The sequence below is a fragment of the Melospiza melodia genome, chromosome 2, assembly GCF_035770615.1.
Source record: "Melospiza melodia melodia isolate bMelMel2 chromosome 2, bMelMel2.pri, whole genome shotgun sequence".
Taxonomy (NCBI): Eukaryota; Metazoa; Chordata; class Aves; order Passeriformes; family Passerellidae; genus Melospiza; species Melospiza melodia.
In genome coordinates this window covers 63686227-63697010 of record NC_086195.1, presented here as the reverse complement: position 1 = coordinate 63697010, position 10784 = coordinate 63686227, and the positions used below count along the sequence as shown (strand labels likewise).

Sequence of the window (10784 nt, the reverse complement as noted above, 5' to 3'; positions counted from 1 at the left end):
GCGGCGGCCCCGCCCGGCGCGCGGGAGATTCGAACGGCGCGTCCGGCGGGGCCGGGGCGCAGTGCGGCCGCTGCCGCCATGGGCGCCTCTGGCAGCGCCCCGGCCACCCCGGCCGCGCCCCGCAACAAGCACCTGGCTCACGTCACCGACCCCCGCTCCCCCACCGCCGGCATCCTGCGCACCCCCATCGAGGTAGGCGCCCCTCCGCCGCCGCTTCCCCCTGCGTGGCTCCGGCCCGCCGCCCCCACGGCTGCCCTCTCCGCAGGTGGTGAGCTCCCCGGCGGGCAGCCCGCAGCCCAGCCCCGCCGAGGCGCCGGCGGGCACCGGCCAGGAGCGGGACCCACGGTCGCCCACGCCCGGCATCTCCCGCACGCCCATGAGAGCCGTGTCGAGTGGTGAGTGAAGCGGCCGTGGGCGGGCGGGTTGGGGGCTGCCTGACTCGGAGGCTCACCCCGGTCCCCTCCGTCCCCGGTAGACAGCGTGGATCGCCTGGTGAAGCAGCTCAGCGAGGCCTTCGGGGCCGAGGCCGCGGCCCCCGAGCCGGCGCCTCTGGCAGCGGCGGGCCCCGCCGAGGAGCCGGCCCAGCGGAGTGCCCCGCCCGCGGGCCAAGGGGCGGAGGGGCCGCCCTCGCCCAGCACGGCCCGGCCCGCCCGCCCGGCCGAACACGGCCTCGCCTCGGGTAAGTGCTCGGTGCGGGGGTAACGGGGCTCCATGTCCCCAGAGAGCTGCCGGGATGGGCCGTGTCGGACTCTCGGCACCGCCTGGTTGAGGTGCCTTGTCCAGGCGTGCTCTCCGCCAGAGCCTGTCCCGCCCTCAGTTCGGCTGGGTCCCACCGCCTGCAGCCTCTGCGGCCCGGACACCCTCTGGGAACTGCTATCGAACAGATTTCTGTCCAGGCATGAGAAATTGGTTTTAAACGGTATTCAAAATCTAGAGGTATACAACAGCTCTTCCCCACTCTCAGATGGGTGTTTGACTGTGGAGGCCTCTCCAGAGGGACCTTACAGGTTTTCATTGGAAGAGCTGTGGAGCAAGGGCGGGCAGCACATCTCTGTGCTAAGGCTGAGCAGTGCTAAGGGACTTGAATACAGACTGTTTAAGACAGCTCTGTGCTGAGCACTGCTCCTCAGAGAAGTGGCTGAGAGCTGTTCAGCCTGGAGAGGAAAACGCTCAGGGGGTATCTTGTTAATAGATACAAGTACCTGAAGGAAGGGAGAGCCAGGCTCTTTTCAGAGGTGCCCAGTGATGGGACCAGAGGCCAAGGGAACGGAATGGTACACAGGAAACTCCTCAATATCAAGAAACACTTTTTTTTTTCACCATGAGGGTGACCAGGGAGTGGAGCAGGTTGCTCAGAGAGGTTGCAGAATCTCTCTCAGTTGAGATATTCAAGAGACACCTGAACATGGACAATGGGCTCTAGGTGACCCCGCTGGAGTAGGTCTTCTAGAATTCACTTCCATCATCAACCTTTCTGTGATCCCTTTGCCTCAAAGCCCTTGGGTAAGTTTTTGATAAAGGCCCTGAGGCATTTAAAATCCAGGACCTTTGAGCCTTGTTGTGATGTGCTGGTGTGTTTCCTTTTGTCAACTAGTGAGCAAGCCCGTGAGACACAAGCCCAGCAACAAATTCATGGCAACATCTGGAGGAACTGGCCGCTCTCCCCTCAGCATTCTACGAGATGATAATTCCCCCAGTGCTCCTGCCCCTCGCCAGGTAAAGCTTAATGGGTCAGGCTGAGGGAGGGAGATTGAGCTGGAAAAAAAAAAAGCCAAATCCTTCAATTTCTGTGTTTGTTATGGTCCCAATTGGGAATTGTGACCTCCTAGGCCTGCAGAGACTAGAAACTTCACAAATATTTTTCTGTGGGTCAGTCTTGTCACTAAATGCCTCTGAGTCTTGTTCAGTGTCTGTCTTTGGCCTTACTGTGAAATTGTCAGTTTCAGTTCATTCTTTCTCTCTGGGCTGTAGAAAAAAGTCACTCTTGTATGTTGTCACAAGAGAGTCCAAGCTGAATGGCCTGAAAATAGGCTACATATTCTGCTGAGAATTAACTAACTTTTGATCAACCTATGTTTTATACTCTGTGTTTGGGTTTTTTATTTCTCTAGGGCAAGAGGCACGTGCTGGGAGAGAACCTTGGGGAGAAGAAGGAAGTGGATCTGAGCAGAAGCCTTAAATCTGGGAACTGTGCTTGGAGTGACTTGAACAAGGAAAACCAGCAGTGCCCTTTTGTGGAGAACTAGACATTTCTTTTTTCAGGATGTTGTTATAATTTGCTCCTATGTTTTGAGAATTTTCTAGAGGGAAGAAATCCTACAATAGACTGAAACCCCAAAGCAGTGGTCACATTTCTCACCTATCCCTGCTGGGGAAAGATTTCTCCCTCCTCTTCCCAGTTTGTCATGTGTAATGTACAGCACAGTCTTTGTCTCTTTTACTGTATATCAGCTGTGTTGGTTTTTCCATAGAGTTTTTATCTCTAGTAAATAAATTTGTGTTCAACCTTTGCTGACTGTATGTCCTGATGTTGTGCTTGCTCAGCACAATATTTTCTCTGGGACAAGGGCTCAGGAGCAAATAGTTCAGCCTTCCATTAGCCTTAAAACTGCCTTGGGGCATGCTGAAGGGTATGGCCTTGAATCCATGTACAACAGCGTGAGCTGGGAAGCTGCAGCTCCCTGCAGGAAACCATTGTCTATCCAGTGTCACCTCTGGAGCTGTACTGCTCCTACACTGGCCTCAAACCGAGGTAGGCAAGGGTCTGTGTGAGGGTGAGATCCAAAATAATGTGAGACAATATTGTCCATTGATATTGACCTTCTGTTGGTAAGTTACTCTAAACCTTGTTGATCTCCACAGCTCTTCCAGCAGAGCCTGGGGCCCCCCAGGATGTTGCTCTGAGCCAACAAGTGGAATAGGGGCTGAAAAAAATGGTTGTGTAACTGAGCTAAAATATCCAAGCTTTGAAAGGATGCCCTCACATCTCACTATCCCAACTCCAGCCTGTTCTCACCTACAGCATGTGAGGAACACCCTCCCCTGGGGCTGTGAGCTGAAGCAAGGGCTGTGGATGAGGTGTTGACTGGTTGAGACCAGCAGGCAACAGTCACAGGAAAGGAGTTCTGTTTGCAGTAGCTCATTGCAATGCTGGAAAGAACACAGCCTGCAGTGCTTCTGTGAGCTTTCTTTATTTGCCTGGGCTATGAAGATCTAAACAGACTTGAAAACATGGGCTGATGGCTACTGGTTAGACAGGGTCACCACACAATGCAGGAGTGAGGCAAAGAGGGAAGGAACAGCAAGAAGCAGACAACAAATAAGAATAAACATAATATTCCCTGATATTCTGGCAGGTCTTGAGGGCTACCTTTCTGCCATTTATGCATAGATAAGACTTGAACTAAGACAAGAATAATATATTCCCTGCTATTCTGGCAGGTCTGAAGGCTGCCTTTCCCCCTTTATGCATAGATAGGACTTGAGCTAAGTGTGCCCTGGTGAAAATGAGCCAAATTTACTCTAGCTTTATGTTTGAGGTGGTGCCATAGAAATCTCAAATCCAGTGTGTCTTGGGCTGTCTGCATGGATACAGGACAGCTGCACAGAGAAGTTAGGTAGAGTTAAAGCAGGGAGAGAGCTTAGTCTGGGGTGGGTGTTGCATGAGGGGTCCTCAGGAGGAGGAGGGGTACCAGTGTGGGCAGAGGTGTTTGAAGGAAGGTGCAGGGTGTCTGAATTGTACTGCAAAGTCCTGAGACGTAAAGAACAGGTCTTCAAGCCTGCACAAGGCTGGAAACCGCTGGGGCTGTTTAGAGATGGAGAGAAGGGCCAATGCCTGTGCTCCTGCTCCCCAGCTCCCCCTGCTTCTCCTCCCTGATCTCCTTTCACTCTGGGAGACTCCTACAAGTGACCTGTGTCTAGAGACAAGTGGGGTGGTAGGTAGGCATTTCTGTTGTGCTCAGCTGCTGATGCTGTGTTGCATGGGCTCGGGCTGTGGGCCGTGCTTCCGCTGCTCCTCCCCTCCCTGCTGCCGTCCTCAGTTCCAGATCTTGAGGAAACTGTCCCAGGAGCCAGTGGCAACAGCCATGCCATCCGCCGTCACCCCCAGGCAGCTCACTCTGTTGTCGTGGCCAGAAAGGATTCCTGTGGAGGGAAGGAAGAGGTCAGGCAGTGAAGGGGGGCCCTGTGAGAAGTGACAAGGTGGCCCTGCTGAGGGGACACATGGCACGGGCTGTGCCCACGTGCTGTGTGCAGCCCTGTCTGCTCCTGCACAACCTCTTGCAGTCAGTACGTGGAGAACAGGAGCAAATGTGCCAAAGAACTTTTGTGTGTGGTGTACAACCAGCACCCAAGGGGTTCTTGGGAAGGTAAAGCCAGCTGAACCTCATACAACTGCTTTCTCCCTGGCCAACTGAACCTCGTAAAACTGCTTTCACCCTGGCCAGCTCACTCCTCATGCAATGCTTTCACCTGGCCAGCCGACCCCTCATGAAACTGCTTTCACCCTGGACAGCTAGAACTGCTTTCACCTGGCCAGCTGAATCCTCAGAACTGCTTTCACCCTGGCCAGCTGAACTTCATACAACTGCTTTCACCCTGGAGTGATGGTAAGACTAAGATAGGATGGGGTCCTTGGTAAGGCTGAGAAACAGCAGTGCTGTTGATGGGCTGCGTTTCATGACTTTTCAGAAGGTAAGGGCCACATCTGAAGGAAAAGTGCCGTGATCTGTGTATGAGCATCACAGAGTACCCAAAGATGTTGGATGGAAGCCCAGGTGCACGCTTGGCTTGGTGCCTGGCCACCAAGTGGCACTGTGAGTACCTGGAACTGGCAGGCCATGAGGAAATAGGATATTCTATTGGTGGTTGTGAGCAGTTTTAGCTAATGGGAACCTTTTTGTCCCCCTTGATCAATGCTCTTTAAAGGCTTGACTTCCTTAACATTAAAAACAATAACTCCTCTAGGCCAGTGAGGGTTGGCCTAGTTCTGGTGTGCTCCCTAAGCACGAGGGAGCTTTGCTGGGTTTCAGTCACTATAGGATGTCTTCCTACGTTCAGGAAAAATAAATGCCTCATTATCCCTGAGGCAGGGAGGGGAGGAGGGACCTCGAGGAGGCACTGACCCACACGCTCTGCTTTCAGGGAGTCCCAGATGTTGCAGTTGAAGTCGTCGTAGCCGGCGAAGAGGAGGCGGCCGCTGCGGGAGAGCGCGATGGAGGTGATGCCGCAGATGATGGTCTCGTGGGAGTACATGATCAGCTCCTGGTCCGCCCGCAGGTCGAACAGGCGGCACGTGGCGTCGTCGGAGCCCGTGCAGATGGCCTCGCCGTTGGGGAAGAACTGCGGAGGGCACACACCGTGTTTGAGTGAGGCTCTCCTCAGATCCCAATGGAATTCCTCAGCTCCTCACCCCCCCTGCTAAGCACAGGGAAGCCACGGAGGGAGGAAAACCTGGTGGGACCAGACACTGGATTGTGGAATTTGAGTCTGCTGAAGGGGGAAACTGATACTTCTCATAAGGCCTAATAAACCCCTTCCACTCCAAGAAAACAAACGGCCTAAGTTGTTGCAAGATATCTTAGTGCTCGAGGAAGGATTATTTTAACTCCAGCTGTTATGTTGGGCCTTGACAAGTGTCCACCCATTATCCCCCAGCTGAGGTCTGACATAATTCTGGCTACCAGAGGCTTCCTCTGTCTGATCCTCATATCCCAGCCTTCTCATACATGCTCATTTTCTGTGGTCTTGCTCTGAGGAGTAAATAAAGAGCTCCTCAGGAGCAGGTATGGCAGAAAACCATGTGGCTGGCAAGGTAGCCATGGGACTACTGAGGAAGGTTTCACTAATTGAGGTCAGTGGGAGGGTGGTTTGAGCAGCAGACTGCAGGAAGCTGGCATTTGCTTAGCTACATGGAATAGTCCTCCACGTCTCTTGTCCTGCCATCTCTGCAGCTCTGAGGGAGGTGCTTCCTCCCAAATGTCTGAGCTGCCTCCCATCAAAATTTGATCTTCGGAAGATCTCCCTGTGATCCCACCTCTTCTGTCTGGAGCTGACCTCAGCTGAGTTAGGTATTCCTGCTGCCTCACTTGCATCCTGTGCCAGGGCTGCTGGAGCATGCCTGAAGCACAGCTGCCAACAGCTGTTGTGAGCAAAGCTGGACCAGCCCCTGTGTGAGGATGCTCAGCTCCACAGACCACAGTATGCTGCCTGTTCAAGACTTGGATGCTTTGCTGCCTGGGGAGAACCCTCCTCCAAACTTCAGTGAACTTGGGCACTCCCTGCTTCAGGCTGGATATGGGGCCAAGGTCTAAGACCCCTGTTACCCTGCTGACTGGGACAGCTTCTTTCAACCTTGTCCCAGGGCTCTTTTGGAGCTGTTCCACCCTCCATTCTCCTCCCCAGCCCTGTGCAGAGGGTACGTACGGAGATGGCGTTGATGTCGGACTCGTGCCCGGAGAAGGTCTGGCGGCAGGAGCCCTCCCGCACGTCCCACAGTTTGGCAGTAGCATCACAAGCCCCCGAGATGAAGAGTTTGAAGTCAGGGGAGACGGCCAAGCTCATGCAGTCTCCAGTGTGACCAATGAACACAGTCTTCTGCTGCCCCGTCTCGATGTCCCAGAGCGCGCTGCAGGAGGGGACAGGAGAGGAGAGGGGCTCTCAGAGCCAGCCGAGGCACAGCAGACCCACAGCCAGGCTGAGGAGTGTCCCACTCACAAACAAAAGGAGGGAAGCCGTGGTTACTGCATGGGAAAATGGGTGAGAGCATCCCTGGATCCGCTGTACACAATATCTTCACAGCTGTTGTTGGCAGTACCTTTGCCAAAACAGAGTTAGACTAAGGCTGGGGGTGTGTGAAGTTTGGCATAGAAGTGTGACAGCTGAAGGGAATACTGAGAGACAGTAAGAGGGACACAGACAACAAAAAATAGCAAACAGCTGAGAAAAGTCTTCTGTGTCCATGTTCATAAGGTGCAAAGCTCTTGTTCAGTGGGATCCCACAGCACAGCAGGCAAACAAATGCCGTGTAACCCTGATCTCTGATGGAAATGCCACATTTCCTTGGCCAAAAGGTTCATCCAAAGCAGGTATTGGGATGGGTGGGGTAAATAAAGACTCAGGACTGTTCAGAATCACAGCACAGTGAGCCCTGAGAACCAGGAACAAAAGGATCAAGACAGTGCCTCTGCAGTGTCCCTTGCATAGAGGGCAGGACTTGACAAGTGGAGAACATGTGAGTGCTCCACAAAAAATTAAAACTCTTTCTGTCCTGGTATAAATGACACTGTTCTTTGTGAGAACTTTTGACATGGTCCCTACTGCTTGACCTGGCCTCAGCTGAGGAAAGAAGCACCTGCTCTGCCAAGGGAGGAAGAATGGATGGGGCTTCCTAAGGCGCTCCATGTGGCCTCCCCATTGTAGGAGCAGTTCCTCCTTAGATAGTGGAGGGCTGAAGAGCACAAGGACTGCACTTGCTGCTGTGCTAAGAGCAGAGATCATGGCACCAGGATGCAGGAGGGAGCACTCACCATGTGGTATCGCCAGAGCTAGTCACAATGTTGTTGTCATCAAGAAATCGGCAGCAGGAGAGGTATCCTGGGAAGGGGAGCAAGCAAACATGAGAAAAGGGGCAGGGACAGAAGGGTGAAGTTTGGAAGCAGGGGGCACCCAGTGGCAGGCAGGGAGTGCGCACACCTGTGTGGGCTGAGAGCTCCCTGCTCACTTTGACGCTGCCTTCACGGGACTTGAGGCTGTAGATGGAGCACATGTTGTCAAGGCCTCCACAGGCCACAAAGTTGCCAGAGGGGGCATAGGCACAGGTCATGACCCAGGAGGAGCGCAAAGGGATGGCATGGACCTGGGGGACCAGAAACCGTGTCAGGGCTCTTGGCAGCAGAGAGAGCAGGTCAAGGACACCATCTCCAAGAGGAACCACTCCAGCATCCCGGTTTGCAGCCGCCTGGCTCCTACCTTGTTAGTTGTGTATGTGTCCCACACAATCAGTTTCCCATCTTGTGAGGCACTGACCATAAGTCTGTGAGAAAGGAACAAGGTCAGGTTAGTGGCCTTCTTCCCATCAGAGCCTTCCTGCCCCTCACACCCATGTGCTGTCCTGCAGCCAGCAGGCCAGCAGCAGCTCTCACTTGGAGTCTGTGGACCAGTGCAAGGCGTAGATCTTGGCCAGGTGTCCCCGCAAGGTCCTTCGGGTCCGCATCTGGATGCGTCCGACGACCTCCACTCCAGACACAATCTAGAGAAAGCATGGTGGGAGAGAAAGAATTTATCTTGGACTACCAGTACTGCTTTCCACATCTCCTAACTGCCTCCTAACTCCTTCCTGACTGGGCACCAGCCCCTCAGAGTGGCGCTAGCTTGCCCAGACCGCCTTGTCCCTTACCTGAGCAAGCGTTGTGTCTGCACAGGCTTTCCGGGCATCCTGGAGAAGAGACAACAGCAGATGAGACAGATTGAAAACATGCAGGGAAGGTGATGACAAGTGAAATTTGGGGTCATTTTCTGAGGGCTACTAGAAGTAGGAACTGTGGCTTTGCTGTGTTTGGATTGTGGCCAGCAATCTTTGTCTGCGATTAAGACACCTTGACACCAGTCAATTGTCAGGGACGTGAGCCAAAATTTGCTCAACATCCTGTTTGCTGTGCTACACCCTTTCCATAGACCCTCCCACCTGACAGATCTCAGAGACAGAGGAGATCCTGGGGATTCATGACACTTGTGGGATCCCTGTCCCTGTTCCTCTCCCTTTCCCCCACCATGGTGGGAAGATCTCCATTAGCATTTAAAGGGCTGTGGAGAGCTGCAGAGGGCTTCAAGAATGTAGATGGAGAAAGCCCAGCTGCAGCTTGTGGCTGAGGAGGAAAGTTTGGGCATGCATTGTGGGGTAGACACGCTCTCAGCAGCTCCATGGCTGTTGCCAGCATTACCGCAATCTGCTTCTTCAGCTGCTCAGCCTCCTGCTTCATCTGCTCCATTTCCCCCATCTTTCTGACCTAGGGGTGGCTCCTCCACGTGGGGCAGCCTGGACTCTGGGGAGACAGATCAAAGGAGAGAGGTGTGAGTTAGGTAGGACACCAGTGTGACTGCTCAGTTACAGAAATGTAGGTATTCTGACAAAGGATTGGTGACCATTTCTTGGCTGAATACTCAGTAATGTTGTGCTGTATCTGGCCACAACCTTTAGCACTTGGGAAGATTGTGCTGGGCCTGGTCAAAGGTCCACTTTGTCTTGTATCCTGCTTACATATACACACACAGAAGCTAAAGAACTCCAGAGCCTCTTGCTGATGTTCTGGCCACACTTGTCCACTCATTTTTAACCTCTCCATTCCAAGCCCTGGGTCCTCTTTATCAGCTTCTCCTGTTCATAGCCGAGCTGTCCATCTCAGTTCCAGGAGGAAAAAACTTGATAGGGGAGCCCATTGGCTATTTCCCACTATTTGTCCTAAGCAAAGCCTCAACAGGCAGGACAAACCAACTCTCTGACCAAGGAAATCTATGGAGCTGTTGAAGTTCTCTCTCAGAGTTCCCTTCTAGTTTCACATCAAAAACCAAACCAAAACAAACAAAAACCAAACCAAAATAAAACAAAAAGAAAGGCTGATGCCCAGGGAAGGATCTAAGAATAGCATAAGCCGATAGGGGTACAACTCCTACTTGCCCAGCCCCAGCTTTTCACTGACGTCCAAAGCTAGAGCAGCATTACTGTATGCAAGTCCTTGATGTTCTTTTCTTCTGTGCATTTGTCCACACCATTTTTGTGCCCATGCCAAGTTCAGCCTCCTCAGTGCCCCACGGTGATGACTTCCACAGCTGGGTGGCAGACTCTGCAAAGAAGTTCCTGCTTCCATCACTTCCCGGTGGCACTGGTTCCACTTCACAGTAGCTGTAGTTTGAGTTGGAAGAATCAGCAAATAACTGGTCTCTATTCACCTCTGCATCACTTGGTATTTCATACATCTTTGTCATACCCGTCCTTTTTCCAGACTGCAGAGCAAACTTAGTCATTCCTCTCCTGTAAGCTGCTACATCCTATTATCTCTGCTGAGCTTTGTTTCAGTTGTTTACGGAGCAGAGATGATATGTTTTTGCAGGGAGAGCAGGGAGCCAGAATTGTAATCCATATTCAAGATGCAGGTGTACTGTATCAATATACAGCATCTCTGTTTTGTTTCTCTTTCTTGTTATGTGCATTCAAATCTTCACCAGTGATTCTAGCATCTCCCACTTTTATAGACAAACTTGATTTTTAATTGCTCCAACATTTCACCTGGATAGATGTGAGTGTCCAGATGTGCTCCAGGTGTTGCTCAAGAAATGTTCCAGCAGCATCTGCAAATTTCTCCCAGTTCCTGTGGGTCACATCACTTCCATCCCTGTTGCCTGAAGGCTTAATTTCCTCTGGTCAGTGAGGCTTTGGGTCCTTCCATGCCACACTTGCTCTCTTGCTGTGGGCAAGCACATCAGACAGTTCCCAAGTCCCACCTTTGCTGGCTGTTTGGTAGAGCACTTTGAGTTTCCTTGGAGAATTCCTTCCCTTGAATATCTCCACAGCTTTCCTTTGATCCCCCAGGCACAGTGAGTTTTTGCTTGTTCAATGATTCCTGAGGCATGGCTTTGAGTGCAGGAAAGAGAAGGAGACACAGGTTTCCCCTGGCTCCTGGGAGGCTATCCCAGCAGAAAGCTATTCCAGGATATACTTTGTAGACAGAGACTTGTGTCTGCTGCCTGCAAGGCTGGATAGAGGCACAGCACTGCTGACTGCTCCCTGC

At 52.6% G+C, this 10784-nt stretch overlaps 2 protein-coding genes across 2 annotated transcripts; one reads left to right on the top strand and one right to left on the bottom strand.

The window, feature by feature from the left end:
* The first annotated feature begins 78 nt into the window (after positions 1-78).
* On the top strand, positions 79-2504 carry CDCA3 (cell division cycle associated 3). Its single transcript, XM_063150419.1, has 5 exons — positions 79-192; positions 266-395; positions 476-679; positions 1595-1716; positions 2112-2504. The coding sequence occupies exons 1-5, from the start codon at positions 79-81 to the stop codon at positions 2244-2246; spliced, it is 705 nt and encodes a 234-aa protein (XP_063006489.1). The 3' UTR covers positions 2247-2504.
* A 1532-nt stretch (positions 2505-4036) lies between these two features.
* Positions 4037-9034, bottom strand: GNB3 (G protein subunit beta 3). The gene is made up of 9 exons (XM_063150418.1): positions 8940-9034; positions 8396-8434; positions 8142-8248; positions 7969-8032; positions 7693-7855; positions 7527-7593; positions 6424-6625; positions 5124-5340; positions 4037-4143 (listed from the first exon to the last, which is right to left on the bottom strand). Exons 1-9 carry the CDS (start codon positions 8994-8996, stop codon positions 4037-4039), a joined length of 1023 nt encoding a protein of 340 aa, XP_063006488.1. The 5' UTR covers positions 8997-9034.
* Positions 9035-10784: the final 1750 nt, after the last annotated feature.

Excerpts from the sequence above, each read along its gene's own strand:
- CDCA3 (XM_063150419.1), top strand. The coding sequence starts at position 79 with ATGGGCGCCTCTGGCAGCGCCCCGGCCACCCCGGCCGCGCCCCGCAAC. Across the intron at positions 193-265 it reads TCCTGCGCACCCCCATCGAG|GTGGTGAGCTCCCCGGCGGG; the intron begins GTAGGCGCCCCT and ends CCCTCTCCGCAG. Across the intron at positions 680-1,594 it reads CGAACACGGCCTCGCCTCGG|TGAGCAAGCCCGTGAGACAC; the intron begins GTAAGTGCTCGG and ends TTTGTCAACTAG.
- GNB3 (XM_063150418.1), bottom strand. The coding sequence starts at position 8,996 with ATGGGGGAAATGGAGCAGATGAAGCAGGAGGCTGAGCAGCTGAAGAAG. Across the intron at positions 8,249-8,395 it reads CAGACACAACGCTTGCTCAG|ATTGTGTCTGGAGTGGAGGT; the intron begins GTAAGGGACAAG and ends TGCTTTCTCTAG. Across the intron at positions 7,856-7,968 it reads ACACATACACAACTAACAAG|GTCCATGCCATCCCTTTGCG; the intron begins GTAGGAGCCAGG and ends CTGGTCCCCCAG.